The sequence below is a fragment of the Blastomyces dermatitidis genome (genome assembly GCF_000003525.1).
Source record: "Blastomyces dermatitidis ER-3 genomic scaffold supercont1.6, whole genome shotgun sequence".
Classification (NCBI taxonomy): Eukaryota; Fungi; Ascomycota; class Eurotiomycetes; order Onygenales; family Ajellomycetaceae; genus Blastomyces; species Blastomyces dermatitidis.
The window spans coordinates 2,881,973-2,904,321 of record NW_025544779.1 but is presented as its reverse complement, the minus strand read 5'-3'; the positions used below and the strand labels follow the sequence as shown (position 1 = coordinate 2,904,321).

The following is a 22,349-nucleotide window of genomic DNA, read 5'->3' as shown; positions in this document are numbered from 1 at the left end:
CCCCCCCCCCCGGGCCAAACTCAAGAGTGAAAAACAACCCCGGCCGCCCTGATATCAATGCCATTGTCATGTATCACGTAACTACGCCTTATGCATTTCTTTTTGTACGCATTGCAATTCTTCGTGCATATATATATATATATACATACATATGCCTATATCCGCAAGAAAAACATATACATAAAATCCCCCCCCCCCAAAACACACACACACATCCGAGGCAAGCTGAGTCTCCTTTTGCTTTTTTTTTTTTTCCAGGTCTCCAATGTTTCCCTTATGTTACTATGTCTGTTATGCGCATCATATGCAAAAAGGGGGTTGGTTGTCAGCTGTCGAGATAAAACCGGGTGTGGGGGGGGTGGTTGGCGTCAGAGGGAGGTGTGAGGGATGGCGCTGTGCTGCCTGGGTGGACTATGTATGTATGTATGTATGTAGTGTCCGTATATGGAGGCGGAGAGCTCTCTCGGGTGAAAAGATGTTGTGTTGTGTTAGCCGGCTGGGTAAGGCATGCTTTTATTATTTATTAAATGTTAATATATTAGACTATGTATATAGGCATGTGTATGTGATGTGTGGGTGTATATATATGTGTGGTGTGGGAGGGTGGTGGTGTATGCAGGTAATTTGCAAAAACTGATATAGGTATAGGTATAGGTATGGGTACAATTTCTGTGTTAAAAACTTCTTGGATGTGTCGTTTCGTTTGGATTCGGATATCTTGTCTGGCAAAAAGCAGAAGGAAAAAAGAAACAAAAGAGAAAAGTAGGAAGGAAGCAATTGGGGATAAAAAGGGAGATAGATAGAAATTGAATAGTGGGAAAAGAGATAACACAAAATAAATAAAACGGAAAAATAAATATATATATAGTATTTTGCTTTCTCTTTAGTTTGGTTGTCATAGCGCGGCGCGGGTAGTTTAAAACCCCGTTTCTAAGTAAACGAGGTGTTAAAAAAACTTGTTTGTTAGAAAACTAAATGAGCATGGGATTATATTTTGGAAAGATATAAAAAAAAATAAGAGGAAGGAAATGCTGTGGGGATCTGCGGGGCGGGCCGGTGGTGTGTGTGTGAGTGTGTGTGGTGCGGGGGGGTATAAAAAAGGATATTAAGTATAGCTAGCCTTGGGAAAGAAGCGAGACAAAAAAAAAATCGAGAGAAACGGGTGAAGAAGCCAGGCAAAAAAACAAAAATTATGGAGAAAGAGAAAACGCTGAGATGTAGGGGAGAGGGAGGACAGCAAGAGAAAAAACGACGCAAATGCGAAGAAGACACCAACATGCATGCAACCTTAGGGGACTGGCAAATCCGTCCAATTCTTGAAACACGTTCCGTCCACTGGGCGACGGAAGTCTACTTCTTCTTTTTTTCTTTTTTTCTTTTTTTCTTTTTCTTCCCACCCCTCCTTTCAACATCACATCCTATTCCTGATCAACGTTACCCGTGGGCCCTGAGATTCTATCAACAACCATTCTCCCGTCCTCTAGGAATCTGATTTTTGAGCGTTGCGTTTCCAAGGTCTCTTAGGTCTCTTAGTGAAGTGGTGATTTCGTTGCTCAGTCAGTCGTTGCAGAGCGCGAGAGAGGGAGACGATGGATGGGAAATCGTTGTTGTGCGTCAGTCGTTTCGTAGACTGCGTTTCCAAATATATCCAAAATATCCAACAACTCCAATCTTCAATTGTATGGTCGGTGTCCCAGGTATTATAGGTATGATCCCAAGAGAGTTAGTTATCTGGCGACAACATTCACATGAGTAGCACCATGGGTTCGAAAGCAGGGGGCGCTCAATCAACGGGGGGGGGCGTATGGGCGTCGAGTTTTCTCCAACGATTTCCGGGTAGTTCGAGAAGGGAAAAACAATTTATCGAGGGAGACATTAGATATTATTCATGTCCAAAAATTCTTGAATAGTCCGCCCATTCATCGTATTATATTTTATGTAGGTCATGACTCATTTGAAGGGAAAGATTGACAATTTTAATTTGTTGTCCGTCTGTTCACTTCTGCAAATTCCCTTAGGCAATAAACCTCCTGTAAATCCGTTTTCGCTTTGCCAATTGACAGCCGCGATACATAATAGCTTATGTCAGTTAGATAAACAATTCATATATGTCAAACTTTCTCACGCTCTCGTCCTCCGCCGGTGCCAGAAGCGGGCGGTATCGGAGTCCAACGGAATTTGTGCTTGCTCCATGGCCGTGAAAAGGCGTAATAACGATCCTGGGGGCTGAACAGAGGCAAATTCAGGCGGTCTTGCACCCACTGTGGTATCTCCCTGGTTGTTGTTAATAGCCTCCAAATCTGGGACGGTAACTCCGAGGGTTTCGTTCAGCGTATCGAGTTGTACTTCTTTTGCGAATTCAACCAGGCTCGCGAGTAATCTGACCCAGTGGATTAATATCTCAGGATCTACCACCAAGTTGCTTGGAAGGCGGAATTGGACGGTTTTTCGTTTCGAATGTGTTGGCTGTGGAGGAGCGGGATGTCCGTTGGGCTGGTTCGTGGTTGGGGTTGGTTCGTCCGTGGGGTCTAGAAGGGAGGAGAAGTCGTATTTATAGTAGGAGTGGGTATTGGGCCGGCAAAATTCGGTAAGACTTGGGTTCATGGCACGGACAACTGATCGCAAATCGGGGCATGTGTTTAGGAGATGAGAAGCTAACATATCAGGAGGGCATGAATGGGGGAGATTCGGCGGCCGAAAGTGTGGGCTTTGAAGCGGCGTTAACCATCGTCTCTAATATAAGTATAAGTCCGCGTTAATTATATGTATAAAGGTAATAACGAATGGCCATCGATGAGGAAACGGGAACATGGGAGGAACTTACGGGATTGTTTTGATGAGCAGGGAAGGTATGAAGGCGGAGCATTCTGTCTATCTCTGGTTCATATACCAGCAAGATCATGGCAAGGTTGCGGACAATGTGAAAGGGGAAACCTGCGCCGGGATTTGTGCCGTTTCCTATGCGTACGTTGAGACTTGTGCTGGGGTTGTACTCAGTGTACATGATTCCGTAGCGCACGATGGGGTTATAGTGCTCTGATCGTTGTGAGAATACCCGCTGGAAATCAGCCTCCCACCCAGGTCCGTGGATAAAATAGGGCGGGGAGATGATTTTAATCGATTGAGTTACGTCTGTATATACGAGTTAGCAAGCACTACCACATAACCTGACCCAAGACTAGTTGCTCCTCCTCCTCCTCCTCCTCCTCCTCTAATACCACCACCACCCCACCCACCGCGGACGTAGCAAGGTAGATAGATAGAGAGGGGATGAAAGGAACATTGGTGCTCACATTCATCGAACCATTCCGGGTTATTGGGGTATATGGTAGGATCCGTTGTTAGAGTCCAGCATTGATTGTCGACGCCCTGATCTGGGTCATCGTCTATATTGGGGATGACTCTGACGGGGGACCATTGTCCTCTTGGGCCTTGAGGCTGAACTCGATCGAGACGAGCTGCCAAAACGTGTGCGAGAGTGTCGCCGGGGTATGTGCTAAAAGCGGTGGCCTTCATCGCCGTAAACAGATTGGCCTCCACCCGGACGGATAGAGCCATATTGTCCGGAGCTCTTCGTGGCATGATTCTGGACGGTTTAAGGTAAGGGGGATTAAGGTGAAAATTCGGAGAACAGTGTCAAGGTTCGACAAATAGTCATTATAAAGAGTGGTGATGCGTGTTGGAAGGGTATATTTTTTTTGGTTGAGAGAGAGAGAGAGGGCTGGTCTGTGTTCCCAAGTGAAAATGATGACAACCAACCCATAGAAAGAAAAGCAAAGTTGTTGAGGATTTATCGAAGCATTGACGTGTTTATCGTAAGGCAAACGAATGTTTATTATTATTATTATTATTATTTTCTTTTTTTCTCCGGGGGCGGGCGCGAGAACGGAATATGCATGCAACTGGTTTTTTTTTTTTTTTTTTTTTTTTTTTTTTTTTTTTTTTTTTTTTTAAGGTCGGGAGGAGAAAAGAGTCCGAATTGTGCATCGCGAGGCAGCGAGGGTTTCTTTCGTAAGGCAACCAACTAACTGTAATTATTTTTTTAACTGTTTATCTCGGGCAGCGGGCTGATTCGAAACCCAAGGAGCCTAGATTGTGTCTGTTTTCTGACTGTTATTCAATTTATCCAACGTTTTCTACGGAAGTAAAAAAGTGCGAACACACACACCAACAAGTCTGGATGTTCCCCCGCAATGCCGTTTGCAGAGAGAGATACAACAAGACTGGTTGAAATGGTTGTTTCCCCCCCTTTTTTTGCCTTGAGAACGGAAAGAAAGAGGGAATGGATAAGAAGGAGAAGACGAAGAGAGGGGAATGAGTGAAATAATGGAGGAAGAAGGCCTAGGAATATAAATCGAAGGGAGGGAAAAAATAAGTAAAGAAAAAAAGAAAGAAAGAAAGAAAAAGAAAAAGAAAAAAGAAAAAAGAAAAAAGAAAAAGAAATGCCAGCAAAAAGAAAGATGATCGCAAAGTCAGCACAAGATTCGACGATGAAGCCGCAGCGCACGCACTGACTGTGGAATACAAGGCACAAGGCGCGGGATCTCGCAGGGTCTAGCCCTTTCATCACGTTTGGTAGCTAAAAATGCAGCCTGATGCAGAAAACCCAAGCACCAGGTTCGTCGTCTTTCTTGGGTTTTGGGTTTTGGGTTTGGTCTTTTGGATTGATGGAGGTCAGGCTAGACAATTACTGTAACTGAGGGATGTTGTCGTCGTATGTAGCATGGAATAAATAATAAATAATGGAGAAACACCAAAAGGCCAAAAAGACCAAAAAGACCAAAAAGCGCCCCCCAAAACCAGACTCTCACGGTGTCAAAAAGCTGTCAACACGGCCGGCGGAAGCGTGGATATTTATTGGGTGGAAATTTTGTTGTTTTGTCGATCGCGAGACTCTTTGGATGAATGGAATTTACATTTATTTTATATTATTTTTTTGTTTTCTCTCTCTCTCTCTCTTTTATTTATTTATTTTAACTTTTCCTCGCTATTTTTCACTTCTTTTTTCCCCTTCTTTTCCTGTCTGCCCTCCGTGAGATAGAGATAGGAGACAGAGACAGGAGACAGAGAAGAAGAAGACTCCAAACTGCAACACAGCGCAGGGCTAATTGTGTGAGGAGACACAGCACTAGTATTAATAATAAATAACTGACTTCTGGGCGAGGAAGGTTTTCTTGACTTCAAATCTGTCAGGTGATAAAAATAATAAAACAAGAAGAAGGAGAAAGAAGAGGGGAGAAATCGACAGCAACGAGACAACACAGGGAAAATAATAATACTGCTGCTTACTCTATACTTATTATTATTATTATTATTATTATTATTACAAGCATCAAATGCTCGCTTACGCTCGCTTTTCTGCTTGCGCAGCCCCCTCTACCACTTCCATCCTCCTCTACCGCCCCGCAATCCCCCTCAATCACCATCATCATCTCTATCACCTCACAACCTTCTTTATCACTTTCATTCTCTATCTCTACTCACTGTTATCACTCTTTTCACCTCTTTCACTCTCTACCCTCTCATCATCATCATTATCATCATCTCTACTTCTTCTACTACTCTCTTTCACTCTGTATCATCTCTATCACTATTATCAGATTAATCAGAGCTGTACAGATTACAGAGTCAGCTATTCAATCTTATTCATGAATTCAAAGAGATGTATATGACATCATATAAGATTTTATTACAGAGTATTTAGCAGTATATACTATAAATACAGAGATCAAAATATGATAGAGATAGTAAGAGAGAAGTAGAGATAGTGAAAGTAATAGAAGAGACTGTAGAGTAGTAGAGATAATAATGATAATAGAGAGGCTAGAGAGTGAAAAAGATGACAGAGAGAGATGATAGAGATGATAGAAGTGAGAGAGATAATAGAGATGATAAGAGAGGAGTAGAATGATAAGATGAGAATAGAGATAGAGAGTGAAAGTGATAGAGGGTGCTGTGAGGCAGTAGAGGCAGTGATGGTGATAGAGAGAGTAGAGGTGGTAGAGGTGGTAGAGGTGGTAAGAGTGAGTGATAAGATGGGGATAGGGGTATGAAGTGGAAGTGATAGGGGGTGTTACGGGGCGTTAGAGGCGGTGGTGATGGTAGGGGGTAGATAGAGTGGTGCAATTGGCAGGCGCCACTACATATCCATGGATTTTTGATGAGGTGCATGTGATGTCACGTGAGGTCACGTTACAGGGCATTTTACTCGGAAAAGTTGGTTTTTCTATAATATATAGAGAGATTATTACCTAGAGGAGAGGAGAAGAGAGGATTGTCGAGCCGCACCGCGCCGCGCCGCACGAAACGCCCGGAAAAGCGGGGAGTGAGAGGAACGGTCTAGAATCCAGACCTGCGTTGATGGCTTCAAGGGAGAGTCAAGGGTTTTGATTTTCGGCTGTGAGTCTGCGATGATTCGACTGGCCAGCGCAGAGCAACAAGCAAAGCCGCCTCCTGCATATCATTCTGATTGCATGGCTCTTGGACTCTTGGTCTCTTGGTCTCTTGGACTCTTGGACTCTTGGAGCAGCCCAGTCCGAGGCTAATAATAAGTCTGTCCAAGCCTAGTCCAGTAATCAGTCCCATGATGATAATAATAGTAAGGCACCGAACTACTGACTGACTGCCACCAGCTGTTGTCTCTGCTTTCTCTGTGTGTCAGGGACGGATCGACTGACTGCTTGGACTAGCCAACCGACTATTTATTATTGGGGGGATTTCGGGTGTTGCTGCATAATTATTAAATAATATTTGGGGGGTCCTTCAAACCCCTTCAAACCCTGCCCTGTCCTTGGCCGCGGTGGATTCCTGCAGCTGCGAAACAGACCAAGACGAGGTCGTGGCCTGTGGTGTGTGGTTGTTTTTCTCTTTCTCTCTCTTTCTTTTCCTTTCTTTTTCTTTCCCTTTCTTTTTCTTTTCTTTTTTTTGCTCTCGTTATGTGTTGGATGAAACCCGGGCCAATCTTTGCTTTTGTCCTGCCCAGACTGCGTTTTGGCCTCGTCTGATAACTCTTCATATAAGTACGGAGTACTGTACATGGTTAAAGATGATAGAGACACACCGAATAAGAATAAGAATAATAATAATAATAATTTGTAGAAAGTCACGCCACAAAAACCGAAGCTACCTAGCATTTTCCTAGACAGCTGACCTTTCGAGACACTTCACTTGCACAAGGCCCACCCCTCGCCCCTTCCACCCAACCCATATTAATAATTGCGGGCTCTGTCTCTGTCTCTGGTAACTAGTCTGGCAGATGGCATAAGTTACTATACTATAACTTTACTACGACAGACACGGTTGACATCGATTTGGCGCTGACCTGACTGACTTTCCCCTCATCGATTATTGTTGGCCCTTACGGCTATCCTACAATTATCACCAACAACACCACAACCACCACCGGCACAGCTAAACACAACGCCTGAGGAGTTTATATATATATATATATAATGTCATATAAGTCATACAAGAATTATTGACGGTCTCTGATTCCGGAACGATACTTCGAATTGTCAAGGAGCCAGCCAGCCTCATGATTTTGGGACTGGAATCCCGCCACGTGCTGGCCTCTGCTGAAACTCTATCCAAGCCCCTCCAGTTCTGCACGCTCCCGTGCGCACTGTCGAAATATACCCCGTATTTGTACATATATATATATAAAATATATTAAAATATATATATATATATGTATATGTATAATAAAATAGAGAACCAATCTCCAGCCCGTTCGTCCCCTTCCGGCTATTTAACATTACTTTATTTATCATGACAGACCAGTTTGCGTTTTCCTACCCCTTCGCTACTGGAGGGCTATGAGAACTGAACCTCCCCCGCCTGTTTGATCCTGATTGATTATTATTCTTTTTTTTCTTTCCCCTCTGATTTCAGGCTAGGGAGCAATAATAATGAAGATGGCAAATCGTTCAGGGAACCCCGCAGCATGGGATCCTAAGCAAGGCCATATCACGAATTCCCATTCCCCGCAACCCGCTAGAGATGGGACGTCGTGGTTGGCTTTTGATATTCATATCTATCACTATCAGGTTGGTCTGCTGCTGCTGCAATAACTATGAACACAGGACAACAGGTATGTATGGAAGCGGGTTACACTCGCTACACATGAAGGGGGCAAAAACGATGGCTTTGTCTTTGTCTTTTTTTTTTTTTTGCTTGGTGTAGAGATCGTGGAGGGGAGGGATGGGGGATGGGATTTGTGACACTACATCACATACATGTGTAAATGACCATGGGGGTCTGTTCTATGATTACACACCCGCGTTTAACCCCTCTGGTGATGCTGGAGCTCTCAGCAGGGGAGGGGAGGGGAGAGGGGGAAGGGGTTCAGTGATAGACATTTTGACTGCGTGTCAAAAATTTTATAGTGTACAGATCTTCAGCTGCTCTATCAGTGCTGCAATATTGATCCCTTACACACTTTCTTCTATACACATGACAGGGTATATATATGTGCATACAGCACGTACATATTCAATCCCATCCTAATGTGATATAATAGTCGTCCTCCCCTCCCATCCCCCCCCCCCCCCCCGCCCCTCGGCCGCGCAGTCAGTCTGATACAATCAGAGTGTCTTTCCCTAGCTCATGGCGTCACATGGACAGGCAATATATATATATGTATGTATGTACAGTGCATAGTAGCCTACTCCGATCAATATCACAACAGCATGGTCCTCGCGTATTTTCTATCTATGTAGCTGGGCTTTTTTTTTTTTTTTTTTTTTTTTTTTTTTCCCTTTTTCGACAAGGCAATGCATATTACATTTGTGGTAGTTCATGGGGGGTATGCACACAGGGTAGATTAGGTATGCGTGTGGTGGCTATGGGACGAGATAGTTATGTCGGGCGCTTTGCGCAGGTGGGTGGATTTTCCTTCTTTCTATATAAGTTTGGCAATTATTGCAGTATCTAGGTTGCATGTGATGTGTACTCCGTATTGAATGAAGCCTTTGAGATAGATAGGTAGTTAGCCCGGTCTGCGTTTACAGATCTCAATCGCTACCATCCATATCGTTATCTAGATCTGATCTAGTATTTAACAGCCGCCCCCGCCCATGGCCATACGGCGGACGGAGTTCAATCAGCTGGGTTAAAAGTTTAGTCATAGGTAAAATATGCATTGTAAGTTATATATATCTAACTTTACTGTCATGGGCACAATGCAGTGTTTTCAGATATTTAGATACATTCATGAGCACGCCGCGGCCATCAACTATTTAAGCCATCAACTATTTCAACGAAATACTCTTTCTTCCAACCCTCCTCCCCTGATCTCGCTGGGATGATAGCTGGACACCTTGAGGTGACCTTTTTCAGGTTAGCCCTGTATTTAGGATCGGTGCTTGTCTCTTCCAAGATTTGAGTGTTCAGGGGCCGACCAGTCTGTCTCCTCAGTACGGAGTACTGCAGGAGTCTAAAATGGAGGAGGTTTTCTGACCAGGGGGATCAGAGTTAAACCTTGAAAGTATTGTACATGTACGTGTGTGATGGTGATGGTGAGTGATCTTAGGTTGGCCTCAAGGATTTCTGTTGTCATGAAATGGGAAGAAATGACAATATCTAGATATCTACTACGGAGTACTAGGGACGTTGTTCTATGCTCTTTATATATAGATATATATTTCATCAGGAGAAATTTTCTGCGCGATGCTGGGAAGTAATAATGTGATGTAATGTACAGTACAAGATAATATCAATCTCGGCAGTTTCAAGATGGCTTAAATACTGATGATTTACACACCGCGGACCGAGAGAAGAAAGAGCCTTGATAATTCGATCCTTACTTTAGACGTTTCCCTCAACCCAGCAAGTAGTGACTGACCACGGGGGGTTGGGGGTTGTGTGTGTGTGCGCATGGCACAGGACCTTCCTCCCTCCCCTAGCAAACTACGATGCGGACATATTTACTCCGTAGATGGATTCCAGATGATCTTCTTTCCCATCATTCGCTTCCTCGCTTCCTCGCTTCCCTCCTCGTTTCTCTTTACTCTGAGTAGTTACCCCGGGCAAGCCACTATTTCCTATTTCCCATGCCCGTCGTCGTCGTCGCCTGTCGCTCTTTTAAACACCCCATCATTTTCAGCACAATACGAGGTGGAGATAAGACACTTCACACAGACAAACAAACTGCGGAGCTTTGGTGGGCTCGCCATCAGGCTAGTTGTAGTTACACACGCCCCGGCGCCGCTTTTCGAGTGGAAGAGGGTACGGGAAGTGAGAGAGAGAGAGAGAGAGAGTGTGGGAGCCAAAGAGCACACATACATATATATATATATACCCTTTCAACAGATATCGAGGGGGAAACCGATATTTGAAAAAAAACAAAGATTCGACGGCGGAGAGAGAACCTCGGATGACAAAACCTTCTCGCAACTGCTAGTTAACTTAATTTAAAGTTAAATATCCGACGAAGGTTGCCGAGATGTGGCGGAGATCGCACCGGACCCTGTCCACGGTCGTGGCATCGCTCCTGATCCAATGTCTCAGATATGCTCTACTGGTCGATGCAACTCCCGCCTCAACTTGCCCAGCCCAACACGACAGTCTCCCGGACTTTGTGCTTGAATATGGTAGGTTGATGAAGTGGAAGAGCTTTTCTTCTTCTTCTAACTTTATTTCCCACTTTATTTCTATTTTTATTTCTATTTTATTTCTGGTTCAGTGCTATACTGCAAGTCATTGTATGCCCCTATGAACGGAAGAATGAGCGAAAAATGGTAGCATCAATATATTCTCGTCACTCTTTCTAACAAAATATTCCCCATAAACTACCACCACCATGTAGCCCCCCTGATCTACCTGCACAGCGAAGACCCATACATGCCCTCCGCGTTCGCGACGCTGCTTGAAAACTCAATCCCCACAATCAACTATACGCCTGTCGCAGATGTCCCGTCGCCCCTGACGCTCGGCAATCTTGATTCGCTGAATATTCTGGGCGGGGAGGATATCTTCCTCACCTCGAAAGAGGGCATCAGAGCGCTTCCGGAGTGGTTCAGGGGCACCAGACCCGATAGGACTGGAAAGACTGTGGACGCTGTCTCGTCCGTCATTGTTGTGAGGGACCATGGTGATGGGAAGACGGTTGATGTGTTTTATTTTTATTACTTTGCGTAGGTTCTCTTTTCTTTCTTTTGGTTTCTGTTAATTTTTCGGGGAAAGAGTTGATAAGCCGCAATATGATAATTGACGATGATTGACCCTAGGTATAACCAAGGAAACACGGTCATCGGGATCCAATTCGGCAACCATGTCGGGGACTGGTGAGTTTACCTTTCCTTTCCCGATGGATGTATGAATGAACTAGCGGGAATGACGTGCCTGATCCAGGGAACACAACATGATCCGCTTCGAAAATGGGGCGCCACAGGCTATCTGGTACAGCCAGCATTCAGCCGGTCAGGCATTCACCTACGAAGCTACGGAGAAGCAGGGTCTCCGTCCAGTGGGGTATAGCTCCAATGGATCGCATGCTGTCTATTCAACTCCTGGGTAAGTTTCGCCGTTCTTACCTTCCGCTTCTCCAGACAAGAGAATGCGGAATAATAAACCTGACTGAAAACCCCAACCCAAGAACCCACGACCACACCATCCCAGGCTTCAACCTGCCGGGCGGCCTCCTCGAAGACGAAACAGACAGAGGCGTCCTGTGGGATCCCCTCCTGAGCGCGTACGCATACAGCTACGACAACGCCACCGAGATATTCACGCCGTACGATGCCAGCACGCCCACGAGCTACCTGTATTTCGACGGCAGGTGGGGTGACCAGCAGCTGCCCGATGATGCGGAGGGGCAGATCGTCCTGTTTGGACAGCGGAAGTATGTCTCTGCACCTAATGGGGTGAAGTTCAAGCGGCTGGTGAGGGAGGAGGTTTGTCCTGGGGATGGGGAGTGTGTTATTTATGATGAGGTTAGGGTGAAGAGGAGGGGTGTGTAAGAGTGGAGGGGCGTTTATATACATACCTACTTAATGAGGGCATTCTAATTCTATCTGTTACGAGGTTCAATGGTGAATGCGGAGGCGAGTGGTTTCCTTTTTCTGTGTGAGGATATGACATGAACCTGCGTTGATTGATTGCCTTGATTGTTTTGCGCTGGCTTTCCTTTGTGTGTTTCCCCTTGAATGACTTAAAATGTATGATACCCCTGCCATGGACGAATGAGGAACTTGAAGGCGCTGCGGGGGATTGAGGTAAGGAAGGAATTATGTATTTTTTCTCTCAGGAAACAATAGTTATATATGTGCAACATATATAAATACAAACCAGGGCTCTAGAGATGCCTCGCCTCGGGCTCTCTCTTTTCCCAAAGCGGCCGAGAACCTTTCTTTCTTAGCTTCAGCGAATGTACTCCGTAGAGTTAGTTATATCCCTCCATCGCCTCAATGGCCAACGGGCAGACGAGCGGGGGTGGGTTGTTGTTGAGTTGCAATGTTCCTCCCACTTAGATGTATTCAGTCATGGGTCGATCTCTATGTATGTAGGTAGGAACCACATTTTCCCACCAGCCACATCTCCCTTGACGCCCTGCTTCCTGCTTTCCTGCAGCTTTTAGAGAGGCAGGCCATAGCAAGAGCTGACTCGGGATGAGCTTGTTCTGGGAGTGGTTGGTTGAACGTGTTTGGTTTGTGCGGGTATTTCTCCCTTGCTTTTCTGAGGAGAGAGACTCTCTCCTCTTATATTTTTAGAGATCAGCACATGAAAAAATAAAAAAATTAAAAATTAACAAAAAAGAGAAGAAACGCTGTTTCAAAGCGAATAATATCAGCGTGTGTACCGTATCAAATGAAGCTTGTTTGACCGAGCCTCCGTGCTGAAATGATCAGAATGCAATGTCTGGAAGGTTGCAAGCGCTATTCCCAGCTAGCCGCGCGCGACTAGCCATTATAATATATTATTCCTTTGGAGGGGGGTCACTCAGATGCTTTTCGAGATTGTTGATGGGAACCTGCATTTGTATCTGCAGGTATGGTATTGTCTCCTCTCTTAAAAAAATAAAAACAATAGAAATAAAAGGGGCAGTAGGGGGTTTGGTTATTGAAAATCTACCGACTGAAATTCAAGCAGGACACTCCACGAAATCCGGAGAGCTTCCAAATGCTTGCTACTAGCTTGGAAAGCCAAAGACAAAACTAATAAACCAAACCAAAAACAAAATTCGCCCTCGAACTGGAACCGTGCGGATCCTCGGGGGGGGAGACAAACCACATCCATATATTTATATCAGCGTGTGTGCAACGACAACACAACCCAAGAATGCCAACCCAAGGCACAGCGCAGGAGGGTGTGACAGCTCCAGGCATGAGTCCGAGCTCACTTGACTCGGATGGCCTCGATTCCATGTTGGATTGATTGTTTCTTGCGTCAGGCGAAAGAGCAATAAATAATATTAAACCATCCAATGCGACATTGAATGAGAGCTAAACTAATAATAAATAACTGACTCTCTGGTGATAACTAACCAGGTAGTTAATAATGTAATAATGTATGGAGCGAGTACCTCCGTACCTTGATACAGAAATCCCCACGGGCTTGGCAACTGTTTCGACTAAGGCGTGATACGTCCTGTACTGTATGGGCTGTGTATCAGTCCTGTGTACTGTACTGTACATTACTCTGTACTGTACATACATGTGCTGTACAGAAGTATGCAGGGAAATGAAGGGGAAGGAAAATTATCGGACCGTATTATCGTATTGCTAGTGTTCTTACCCCTGAATCGGGGCTACAAGAGACAGAGACAGAAAAAAGGGGGCAGCATTGATGGTTAACTACGGACGGGGGTAGAGTTGAGGGATAGAGTGAGGGTGAGGTGAAGGTGAAGGTGATGGTGATGAAGAACTGCTACTGATTCTTCTTCTTCTTCTTCTTCTTCTTCTTCTTCTTCTTCTCCTTCAGTTGGTGACTATCTAACTACTAACCATGCGTACAGAATAATGTGCTATTCCCTGTGATATTATTCCTGTGGCGCGGAAGGGGCTTTGTTTGAGGCTTGTGAAACAGCGGAGAAAAGAGCTACGCAGCGGTAGGGTAGTTAGGTAGATATACAAAAAGTGGAAAAATAAAATAAATAAATAACATAAAATAAAATAAATAAAAATAATGTCCAAAGAGGCCTAACGCGGTAATTTCGTTCATCTTTTCGCCTGCTTGCTCGCTGTATCGTATCTTCATCTCCTTCATCATCTTCCCTCCCTCCTCCCCGTCCGTCCATCCTTTTCTCTTCTTTTTCTCTTTCTCTCGTTCGTGTGCGCTGTTAGTGACGCATCCCCTTTTCTCTGCCAACCCTTGCTCTGCCGGGTTAGTTATTATTATATCACCAACCCCCCTGCGACGTTCGTCGAGTGAGACTTGGTTGGCGCTCTTCGCAGTGAGTGCAGTGGTTAGTGCCTCTGTTGGTCTCCTGTGGCTTTAAGGGGGTTCTCCTCATCTGCTTCACGCAGCAAGCCAGGCTCGATCGACTTCGACTGGGACGTCCCTCTCTCTCCTCTCTCTCTCTCTGTTCTCCCTCCTCCCTCTAAAGTTACCTCCGTTCCTTTCACTATTCTTCGCTTCGATCTCTCTCTCTCTCTCTTTTGTATCTATCCCTTGTGCTCCCGCCGTCTGCGTGTTATTATTGGGGGCGATCGGCACACCAACTCTCGAACGATCGAAATTTACATACCCGGAGCTCTTCCTCTTTTTCAAGGCTGGTCTACTTTCATTGACAATCGCTTGCTGGGCTTGTTGATGTCGTCGTCTCCTACCCACCCTTTAGTTCTTATATCTCAATCCCATCGTTCATCTCCTTTTCCTCTCTGCCGGGTGATTGATTGATCTCGTTGGCTGTACGTTTTTGCTTTTGCTTTGTCTTTGTCCTGACCCCGACACGGGTTTCTGTGTTGTTGTCATTCGACTGACCCCTTGCCCTCCCCCCCCCCTCCCAGTTGCGCCAGTTGGACCGACCTTAGAAACTCGCACACCCTGTACGATCTCACGTATCGCATCCATCGCTTCGCATCGAATATCCTGTCGCCCTCCGTGGTGCTGTTGGCTATCCTATTCTGCTTCCGTCCATAGGGTTTCCCATAATTCCACGTTATTCTAACTCTACATTTCTCCCCACTCAAAACTACTGTTCGGTACCAAAAGGAGCAAGTGAAGTCATCGCAAAGGTGACTGAGAAGGTGGGGTTACAAGGCTTTCAAACCAGCCCGACGGGGAAAAAAAACAAGTTCCTTAAAAATCGCCCGTGAGTACTTTTTTTTTAATCCCCTTAATCATCTAACTTGTAATGCCTCGTGCAATGCATCCCACAATCAACGCGATTGGAGACATGTTTTCTCACCTCAGCTGCATGTACCATTGTGCCTGGGAACCAACCAACCAGAACCAATCCCCCGTTATTCTAAAAACATTTTACCTTTGACAACTCACTCGTCAGGGTTCCTTCTTCTCTTTGTCATTTTCTGTTATTTCTGTCAAAGTTGGAACGAAAAATTTGTCTGCCAATTGTTTTTTACCAGCCGCAAACTCACGTCCCACTGTTTTCTAGATACGGTTTACATTGGCAAGGCACTAAATCCAACATGTCTAGTCCAGCGAGCCCACCAACCCCTGGACACAGCCCGCACCCGGACGCCCTTCCAACTGTCACTGAGAACGGTACCGCCAATGCCAATTCTCAAACCGCAAGACGAACATCTCTAGGTTTCCTTCGTCGTTCAAAGTCCACTGAACCTCTCAGTACGGATCGCAAAGCTTCAGGAGGGAGAATGAGCAAAAGGATGCAGAAGGAAATGGCTAAAGAAGAGATGCTACGACGTCAGCGCGAAGCTGCTGCTGTCCCGAAACATGCCCCACGTCTTCCAGACCTGCCCGCCCCTCCCCAGCTCAACACTTTTGGCGGCGAAAACGCTCGACAGGAGCACCTGACCGTTACGTCAAATCGCGGTGGCAGTTACATTGATCCAAACGCACCGGCGTCTCCGTACGCTAGTGCAGCTGGAGTGAGGAATAGCGAAATTGTTGACCCATACGCGAGAACAGAGAGCATGACACACCGTGGCCGATACAGCTATGCGAGCAGCGCCGTCAGTACCATCAATAGCCCACGGAGAGTGCGAAGACGCAAGGACCCAACCCCGTACAAGTAAGTTCTCATTTATTCCCCCCCCGGCTTTTCTTTAGCTTTTTCTTTCCGTGTCGTAAACCCTACTAGTGAACCGAGGCACTAAACCACCCCCGTTAAATAGCATTCTTGTCATTGGTGCTCGTAAATCCGGAAAGACGTCCTTCCTCAATTTCCTGCGTACCTCCCTCCAGCTTCCACCGAAAAAACGCCCCACGCGAGCTCCAGATGAATTCGACGAGCCCCAGCAAGTGTCAGCAGCTAATAACAATTTCACCTCGCACTACCTGGAAACTGAAATTGACGGAGAGCGCGTAGGCCTTACACTGTGGGATTCGCAGGGATTGGAGTCTAATGTTGTTGATCTGCAGCTGCGTGGGATCACGACCTTTTTAGAGAGTAAATTCGAAGAAACCTTTAACGAAGAGATGAAAGTAATTCGCGCGCCTGGCGTGCGCGACACTCACATTCACTGCGCGTTCCTCATCCTCGACCCTTCGCGGCTGGATGCCAATATTGCCGCTGCCCACGAGTCAATGGAAGATCCGGAGAAATCGTCGAGTGTGCGTCTTATTGGAGGGCTGGATGAAAACCTGGACATCCAAGTGATCCGTACCATGCAAGGAATGACCACCGTCGTGCCAATCATTAGCAAAGCCGATACCATCACCACCGGCCACATGGCTTTCCTCAAAAAGACAGTATGGGAAAGCCTCAAGAAGGCTTGCTTGGACCCGCTGGAGGTCTTGACGCTTGAGGACCAGGATGATACTTCTTCGTCCGACGGTTTGGACAAATTCGATGAGCAGGATGAAGACGAGTTGATCCAACGTGAAGACGCCGAAGCTGAAGCTGATGCCCAAGCCCAAGCTCACGGCGAAGCGGGAGCCGAAATGGATGGCGGGGTCGTAAAACCAACGACTGGCCGCCGCACCCCTGATTCAGACACAGTCCCCATGTCCCTCCCAATCACACAATCGCCCTCCTCCCGCCAGAACAACGGTACGTCCATTTCTAGCATCAACGCGAACATCAACGCAAACCCGGAATACCCCTTCCTGCCGCTGTCGATCCTCTCACCCGACCCGCACTCTCTCGAGGATAACAACGGACCCATCGGTCGCAAGTTCCCCTGGGGTTTCGCCGACCCTTATAATCCCGAACACTGCGATTTTGTAAAGCTGAAGGACACCGTGTTTGGGGAGTGGCGCGGCGAGTTGCGCGAGGCCAGTCGGGAAGTGTGGTACGAGCGATGGAGAACTAGTCGCCTTAACAATAATGGTAATGGACCTGGTAGATCCTCGAATAAAAATGGTGTCCGTGGTGGTTCGGGGAGGAGTGGGCGTGCAACTCGATGATTTTCTTCCCTTTCTTCTTCTTCTTCGTTCATTCTTTCCTTTCCTTTTATTTTTGATTTGATTCGAATTGATCTGGACATTTTGAGAGAGTGTTGTTGTGCCAATTTTTGTTTTTGATGCGACAGGCTGCTGACCCGTCAACAATATGTTTCTTTCTTTCTATCTTGCAGGTCTTGAAAATATCTCCACCATTGCTGCGTTATCGCGCGAATTTCAATCGAGAGGCTGAAGAAAGAATAGGAGAGCTTGCGTCGACTGGCAAGTTTTGGTCGAAAGAAATTTTTTGAAAAGAGATAAAAAAAAAAAATATAAATAAAATAAAGGAGAGAGAGGAGGAAGAGGCAGTGGGCATGTCGCTCAGTTATCTGAGGGGTGACCCTGCCTTCCTTTCTCACACAGTTTGTTTTGTGTAAGATGATGGACGGATATTTTCTTTATTTGCTATTCTATTCTCCTTTCCGTTTCTACTTCTACTTCTGCTTTCTACTTCCACGCTTTAACCAACACATATATCCCCCAAATCTTTCCTTTCGCTTGTCCTGTTTTCTTTTATTCATATTGGGTTTTTTTTCCCCTTTACTTCATTTCACCTCTTGTCTTATTTCCCCCCGTCCCCGGCAATGCGTTTCTCGTTGAGGCGGCCTTTGTTTTTACTTACTTTCTCCTTCTTGCTTTTCGCGTATCCAACGCTGCTCTGGGCTGTATGTTTCAAACATGAATTTTTACTTCCAACTTCCTACTTCCATACTACTTCTTCCTTGATTCCATCCCCCCTTATTTCTTTCACCCCCTACTTTTCTTGTTCTCAGCGCTCTTCGAACGGGTCTCACATAGCTTGCCTGGGCTACTGTCTGCCTCTATCCCTATTTTACATTTCCTTTTCTTTTTTTCTTCTTTTATTTCCCTTTCGTCCTGGAATGCCAGCAAGTCTTTTTTGTCTTTTCAAAACGATGAAGAACTCTTCAAATCTGATTGATACGTCCATCCATTCCATCTACCATAGTCTTCTTCTACTACATACAGCCTTTGGCTCAAACAAACTCCAATTACCTAGGTACTACTACCCCCATCCTTAGCTCAGTTTAGCTTTACCTAGCTTAACCTGTTGACAATCTTTTATGTCTGAATTTTTTTTTTTTTTTTAAATCTTCACCCATTGGGACTTACAAAAGAAAACTCAAATTTTCTCATTTTTCATATCTGTTTCTTTGCGTAGCGAGTAGTTTTTCGCTCTTCTACTTCCTATCACATGTGAGAACAAACAACTGTGTGCATGGATATGTAGATGTACGTTGTTGTTCTATCTATCAAGAGTTATCGGGTTTTCCATCGTCCCCCGATTTGCGGATCACACGGTATTTATTACATACACCCCATCTAGCCTTTCAGCGACACAGATAACACAACAGAAAAACGAAATAGGCATCTATGCGCAATGGATGGAATCCACAAGACGCGTCGACTATGGGCAAAATTCCCCTCTTTTTCACTAGTTATCTATCCCCCCAAAAATAAAACACAAAGGATTCGTTCGCTCTAAAACTAAATCGTAAAACCAGCGGTGTATATTCATTGGTCCCTCCCTCTCCCCTCCTTCTTCCGTTAGAAAGTTACATAAGTTAAGTATATAAGTTAAGTATCCTATCACCAGCCCGTGTGCAGGCAGGCAGTCCTTGGTCCCTGTTCCCGGCTCATACCATACCCTCGTGTCTCCGAGTAGGTACCCGGGGGGGGGGAGGGGGGGGTGTCATCATGGTTTATAGGGTACGCAGTAACCGCTCTGTATGTTGAGGAGGGGGAGGGGTTTGTTAGTCTTGCATGTGGACAGTTTTCGAGATTGAGAGCCTCCATCAAAAAGTAAAAGAGGGGGGGGGAATCCAATGCTCACAAATCGGTTACATCTACATCCCTCCTCCCAGCATTTTCCGCCCCTTTGAACGCATGTCCCCGTGCACTGTAGTAGGTTTATCTGATTAGCCGTGGCGTGGAGGGGTTTGACTGAGCGCAAATACACTAAATGAAGGAGGGGAGGGATGAATGGAAAGGTAGGTTGAGTGAAATTGATTGGAAAAATAAAAATAAAAAAAAAAATAACAACCTTCCTGCTGGGACTTAAGACATCCCGCGCCTCATTGGGGGACGCTGGCATGGCGGCCACTGCTGTCATGAGGCCTATGAATGTCACGCAGAGGGCCCAGGTGAGCTTCATGATGTAGATTGGCTGGGGGGGTTCAAATGATAGAAAGAGAATGAGATAGGGTGAGATGAGAGGTTATGGGGATTCTGAGAGGAGGGGGATTGTGGATTCGGAGTTCGGGAATAGAGGAGAAAAGTTGGCCCCTAGTGGGTGGGGGGGTGTTGAGTTTTCTTGAGATCGTGGATGGAAGAGAGGAGGTGGGAGACTGATAATAAGCTAACTTTTGTGTGTTTTGCTAGCCGCTGGTTAGTTGGAATTAGTTAGGGGTGGTGGTATCGATGAAAAGGTTTGCTATCTGTCATGCAAGGAACTGTTGAGATGGAGAATGGAAGTCGAAGATCTTCCTTTTGTTAAGATGCCTTGGGATTGAATGCAGATGCAGGCGCACTCTTTATGGTATGCCGGATGTCTGTAAAAAAATGCCAAATAAACCAAATATCGCTGTGCAGGACAGAGGCAACACTTTGTGTGCCATTGAGCCTGGCTGTGTTTGCAAAATCATTGATTCACACAAAGATTGATGAGCAGACAAAATTATGCGTAGATGCATAGTTAAGCTGGCTGGGATGGAACGTTGCATTGCAGGCGTGATCTTTCAGATCCAGAGTACACATTAGAAATGCACTTTTGAAGCGAGTGAACATTTTGGTCTGGTTTCCTTCTTCCTCCATCCTTTGTTGAATGTATGTATGTCACTTTATATCATTGCGACCAGCAGGCGGTTTTGAACATAGCTCAGTGTGCGACGTGCCCTGGCATTTAGCCTCGATCCTGCGCGAAATGTAAAACTGCAACCCGCGTGGCTTTCGGGGGTAACCTCGGATGAGGTTCTATGCTCTTTGTCACCATCTCAACCTGAGGGAAACATAATTGGGCCATGTTAAAAATGTTTGGATTTCTGGGACGCATATATCTTCCGATTGACAATGCAAAGCAACGGCTGAAAGTTTACACCCTTTGTAAACAGCCTTCCATTAACTGAGATTCTTTGTACCTCATATATACCCTTCAAACGGGCCTCGTCGTAGATGTGGGACGGGGTGTGCGATTGTGATCAGGATTGAAAATGCCAGCTTGACAACAAAGAAAATTAAAAAGGACCAAGGAATATGGAAGAAATGTCGCATGAAGCCAGAGAGCGGAATCCAATTTAATACCGTTGGACAAGGCAACGTAAACCGAAAGGGACATTGGTTTGCACTGCCGGCATAACACACTTTAGCTTAACATTATCAAACATTACCAAACATCTCGAACTTCCCCTCCCATACCAAACTGTAGTGGTAAATCCAGACACCAAGCGCGGGGAAATTGCATGCCCCATTTCCTCATAAGCTCTCTTAACTCCTCCTCCCGCCCAGGGACCACATTGACAAATATCCGATCGCCATGGCACGGAGGTTCTGAATGTACCGCTCCCTCATCATCCCCGACGCGGAAAAATGTACACTCTCCCGGTCCCGCTTGTACATATCCATGGTCTCGAAATTCTTCAGCTAAACGCTGGCGAACTGATTCTGCAGCCGTGGCGCATCCGACGCATCGGACAGGCGCACAGAGATGTTCTTCGGTTTCATCACGGACCGACTTTCTTATTCGGTTGTGGATAGAGCGTGCGCGGGCGGGGGAGGTCAAGAAGAGCGTGCCGGGGCCGAGGAGAGCTGTAGCGAGCTTCCATTTCGTTTCATGTACCTTAGTTATGGGGTCCACGTCGCCCTTGCTGTAAAAGAGGTCATCGGTATGCCATCGTGGCGTATCAAATTCGCTGGTTCCTCTAGACGCCTTGACCGTGAGCCAGTAGTGGGAGAGGTTGTTTTTAAGGAGGAATTCGTTGACGAAGCTGAGGAACTGAGTGAGAGCTGGAAGGATGGAGCCGTTGACGGTTTGTTCGGACCAGGTGAAGAATGAGGGAGGGAAAGTTTGGTGTGGTTGGGTAAGCAGAGGTCCGCAGTAGGTCCATGACGACGAGAGTTTGAGACTGATACCAGCAACGGGCGATGTTTGTGATGGGGAGATATAGGGCATCACTGTGAAGGCGGTATGAGCCTCGACGTCCATGTCTACTTCGTTAGTGCGTGAATTTGTCATTATTCCGAGCGGGTATGTTGTTTTTGTTTTGTTCAGTAAAGCAGTTGAATTATTCGTCTGGGGTAAGATGGTAAGGTAAGTCTATTCCTGCCAACGGCCGCTACAATAGGATTGTCGTTGGGAGGGTTGAGAAACGAGTTGGTAAATCGAGGCGGCCGTTAGCACCGTCGCTAACGGGAGACAAGAGAGAGTAGCTAACCAGGGGTTTTCCTCCCAGGTTTAGCCCGGCTCATGTGCGGAGATCACATCCATTCCGTAATCTTGCCGCAATACGAATGTTGTTTCGAGCGGAGAAGGAATGGGAATTTTAATGAATTCTGACCGATTTCCTATGGCATGCTGGCTGGAAGTGGTTTCACCTAGACCGGTATTTGTTAGCGAGCGGTCAGTCAAGATCAGGAAGGCCTCAGACACCGGGAGGAACAGGTTCATTGAAGGCGGATATGTCGGTGAGCACCCACTGGATTTTTGTAGCTCAAAAAAATATCCTGAGATATGGGAAATTGGCCAGGCAAATTGGTTCAGATTAAATGAAGCTAAACCTGGTAAGTAACCTTATTCTGGTTTCTATATTTGG

At 46.0% G+C, this 22,349-nt stretch overlaps 4 protein-coding genes across 9 annotated transcripts; 2 read left to right on the top strand and 2 right to left on the bottom strand.

The window, feature by feature from the left end:
* Nucleotides 1–483: 483 nt before the first annotated feature.
* BDCG_06233 lies at nt 484–4,416 on the bottom strand. Of its 2 annotated transcripts, none has more exons than XM_045421966.1 (4): nt 4,165–4,416; nt 3,294–4,099; nt 2,825–3,132; nt 484–2,733 (listed from the first exon to the last, which is right to left on the bottom strand). In XM_045421966.1, the coding sequence occupies exons 2-4, from the start codon at nt 3,580–3,582 to the stop codon at nt 2,122–2,124; spliced, it is 1,209 nt and encodes a 402-aa protein (XP_045281599.1). In that variant the 5' UTR covers nt 3,583–4,099; nt 4,165–4,416; the 3' UTR covers nt 484–2,121. The 2 variants fall into 2 exon arrangements, with proteins under 2 accessions (XP_045281599.1, XP_045281600.1); XM_045421967.1 differs by having other exon boundaries at nt 4,169–4,416.
* A 5,534-nt stretch (nt 4,417–9,950) lies between these two features.
* On the top strand, nt 9,951–12,567 carry BDCG_06232. 2 transcript variants are annotated; one of them, XM_045421964.1, is made up of 5 exons: nt 9,951–10,589; nt 10,805–11,132; nt 11,226–11,282; nt 11,350–11,511; nt 11,594–12,567. In XM_045421964.1, the coding sequence occupies exons 1-5, from the start codon at nt 10,442–10,444 to the stop codon at nt 11,955–11,957; spliced, it is 1,059 nt and encodes a 352-aa protein (XP_045277709.1). In that variant the 5' UTR covers nt 9,951–10,441; the 3' UTR covers nt 11,958–12,567. The 2 variants fall into 2 exon arrangements, with proteins under 2 accessions (XP_045277709.1, XP_045281598.1); XM_045421965.1 differs by having other exon boundaries at nt 9,951–11,132.
* A 1,524-nt stretch (nt 12,568–14,091) lies between these two features.
* BDCG_06231 lies at nt 14,092–19,020 on the top strand. Of its 2 annotated transcripts, XM_045421963.1 has the most exons (5): nt 14,092–14,846; nt 14,946–15,250; nt 15,596–16,150; nt 16,254–17,410; nt 17,658–19,020. In XM_045421963.1, exons 3-5 carry the CDS (start codon nt 15,774–15,776, stop codon nt 17,714–17,716), a joined length of 1,593 nt encoding a protein of 530 aa, XP_045281597.1. In that variant the 5' UTR covers nt 14,092–14,846; nt 14,946–15,250; nt 15,596–15,773; the 3' UTR covers nt 17,717–19,020. The 2 variants fall into 2 exon arrangements, with proteins under 2 accessions (XP_045281597.1, XP_045277708.1); XM_045421962.1 differs by having other exon boundaries at nt 15,554–16,150; nt 16,254–19,020.
* BDCG_06230 lies at nt 18,700–22,289 on the bottom strand. Of its 3 annotated transcripts, none has more exons than XM_045421961.1 (3): nt 19,586–22,289; nt 19,387–19,441; nt 18,700–19,267 (listed from the first exon to the last, which is right to left on the bottom strand). In XM_045421961.1, the coding sequence occupies exon 1, from the start codon at nt 21,770–21,772 to the stop codon at nt 20,924–20,926; it is 849 nt and encodes a 282-aa protein (XP_045281596.1). In that variant the 5' UTR covers nt 21,773–22,289; the 3' UTR covers nt 18,700–19,267; nt 19,387–19,441; nt 19,586–20,923. The 3 variants fall into 3 exon arrangements, with proteins under 3 accessions (XP_045281596.1, XP_045281595.1, XP_045281594.1); XM_045421960.1 differs by having other exon boundaries at nt 18,700–19,441; nt 19,586–22,131; nt 22,234–22,289; XM_045421959.1 differs by having other exon boundaries at nt 18,700–19,441.
* Nucleotides 22,290–22,349: the final 60 nt, after the last annotated feature.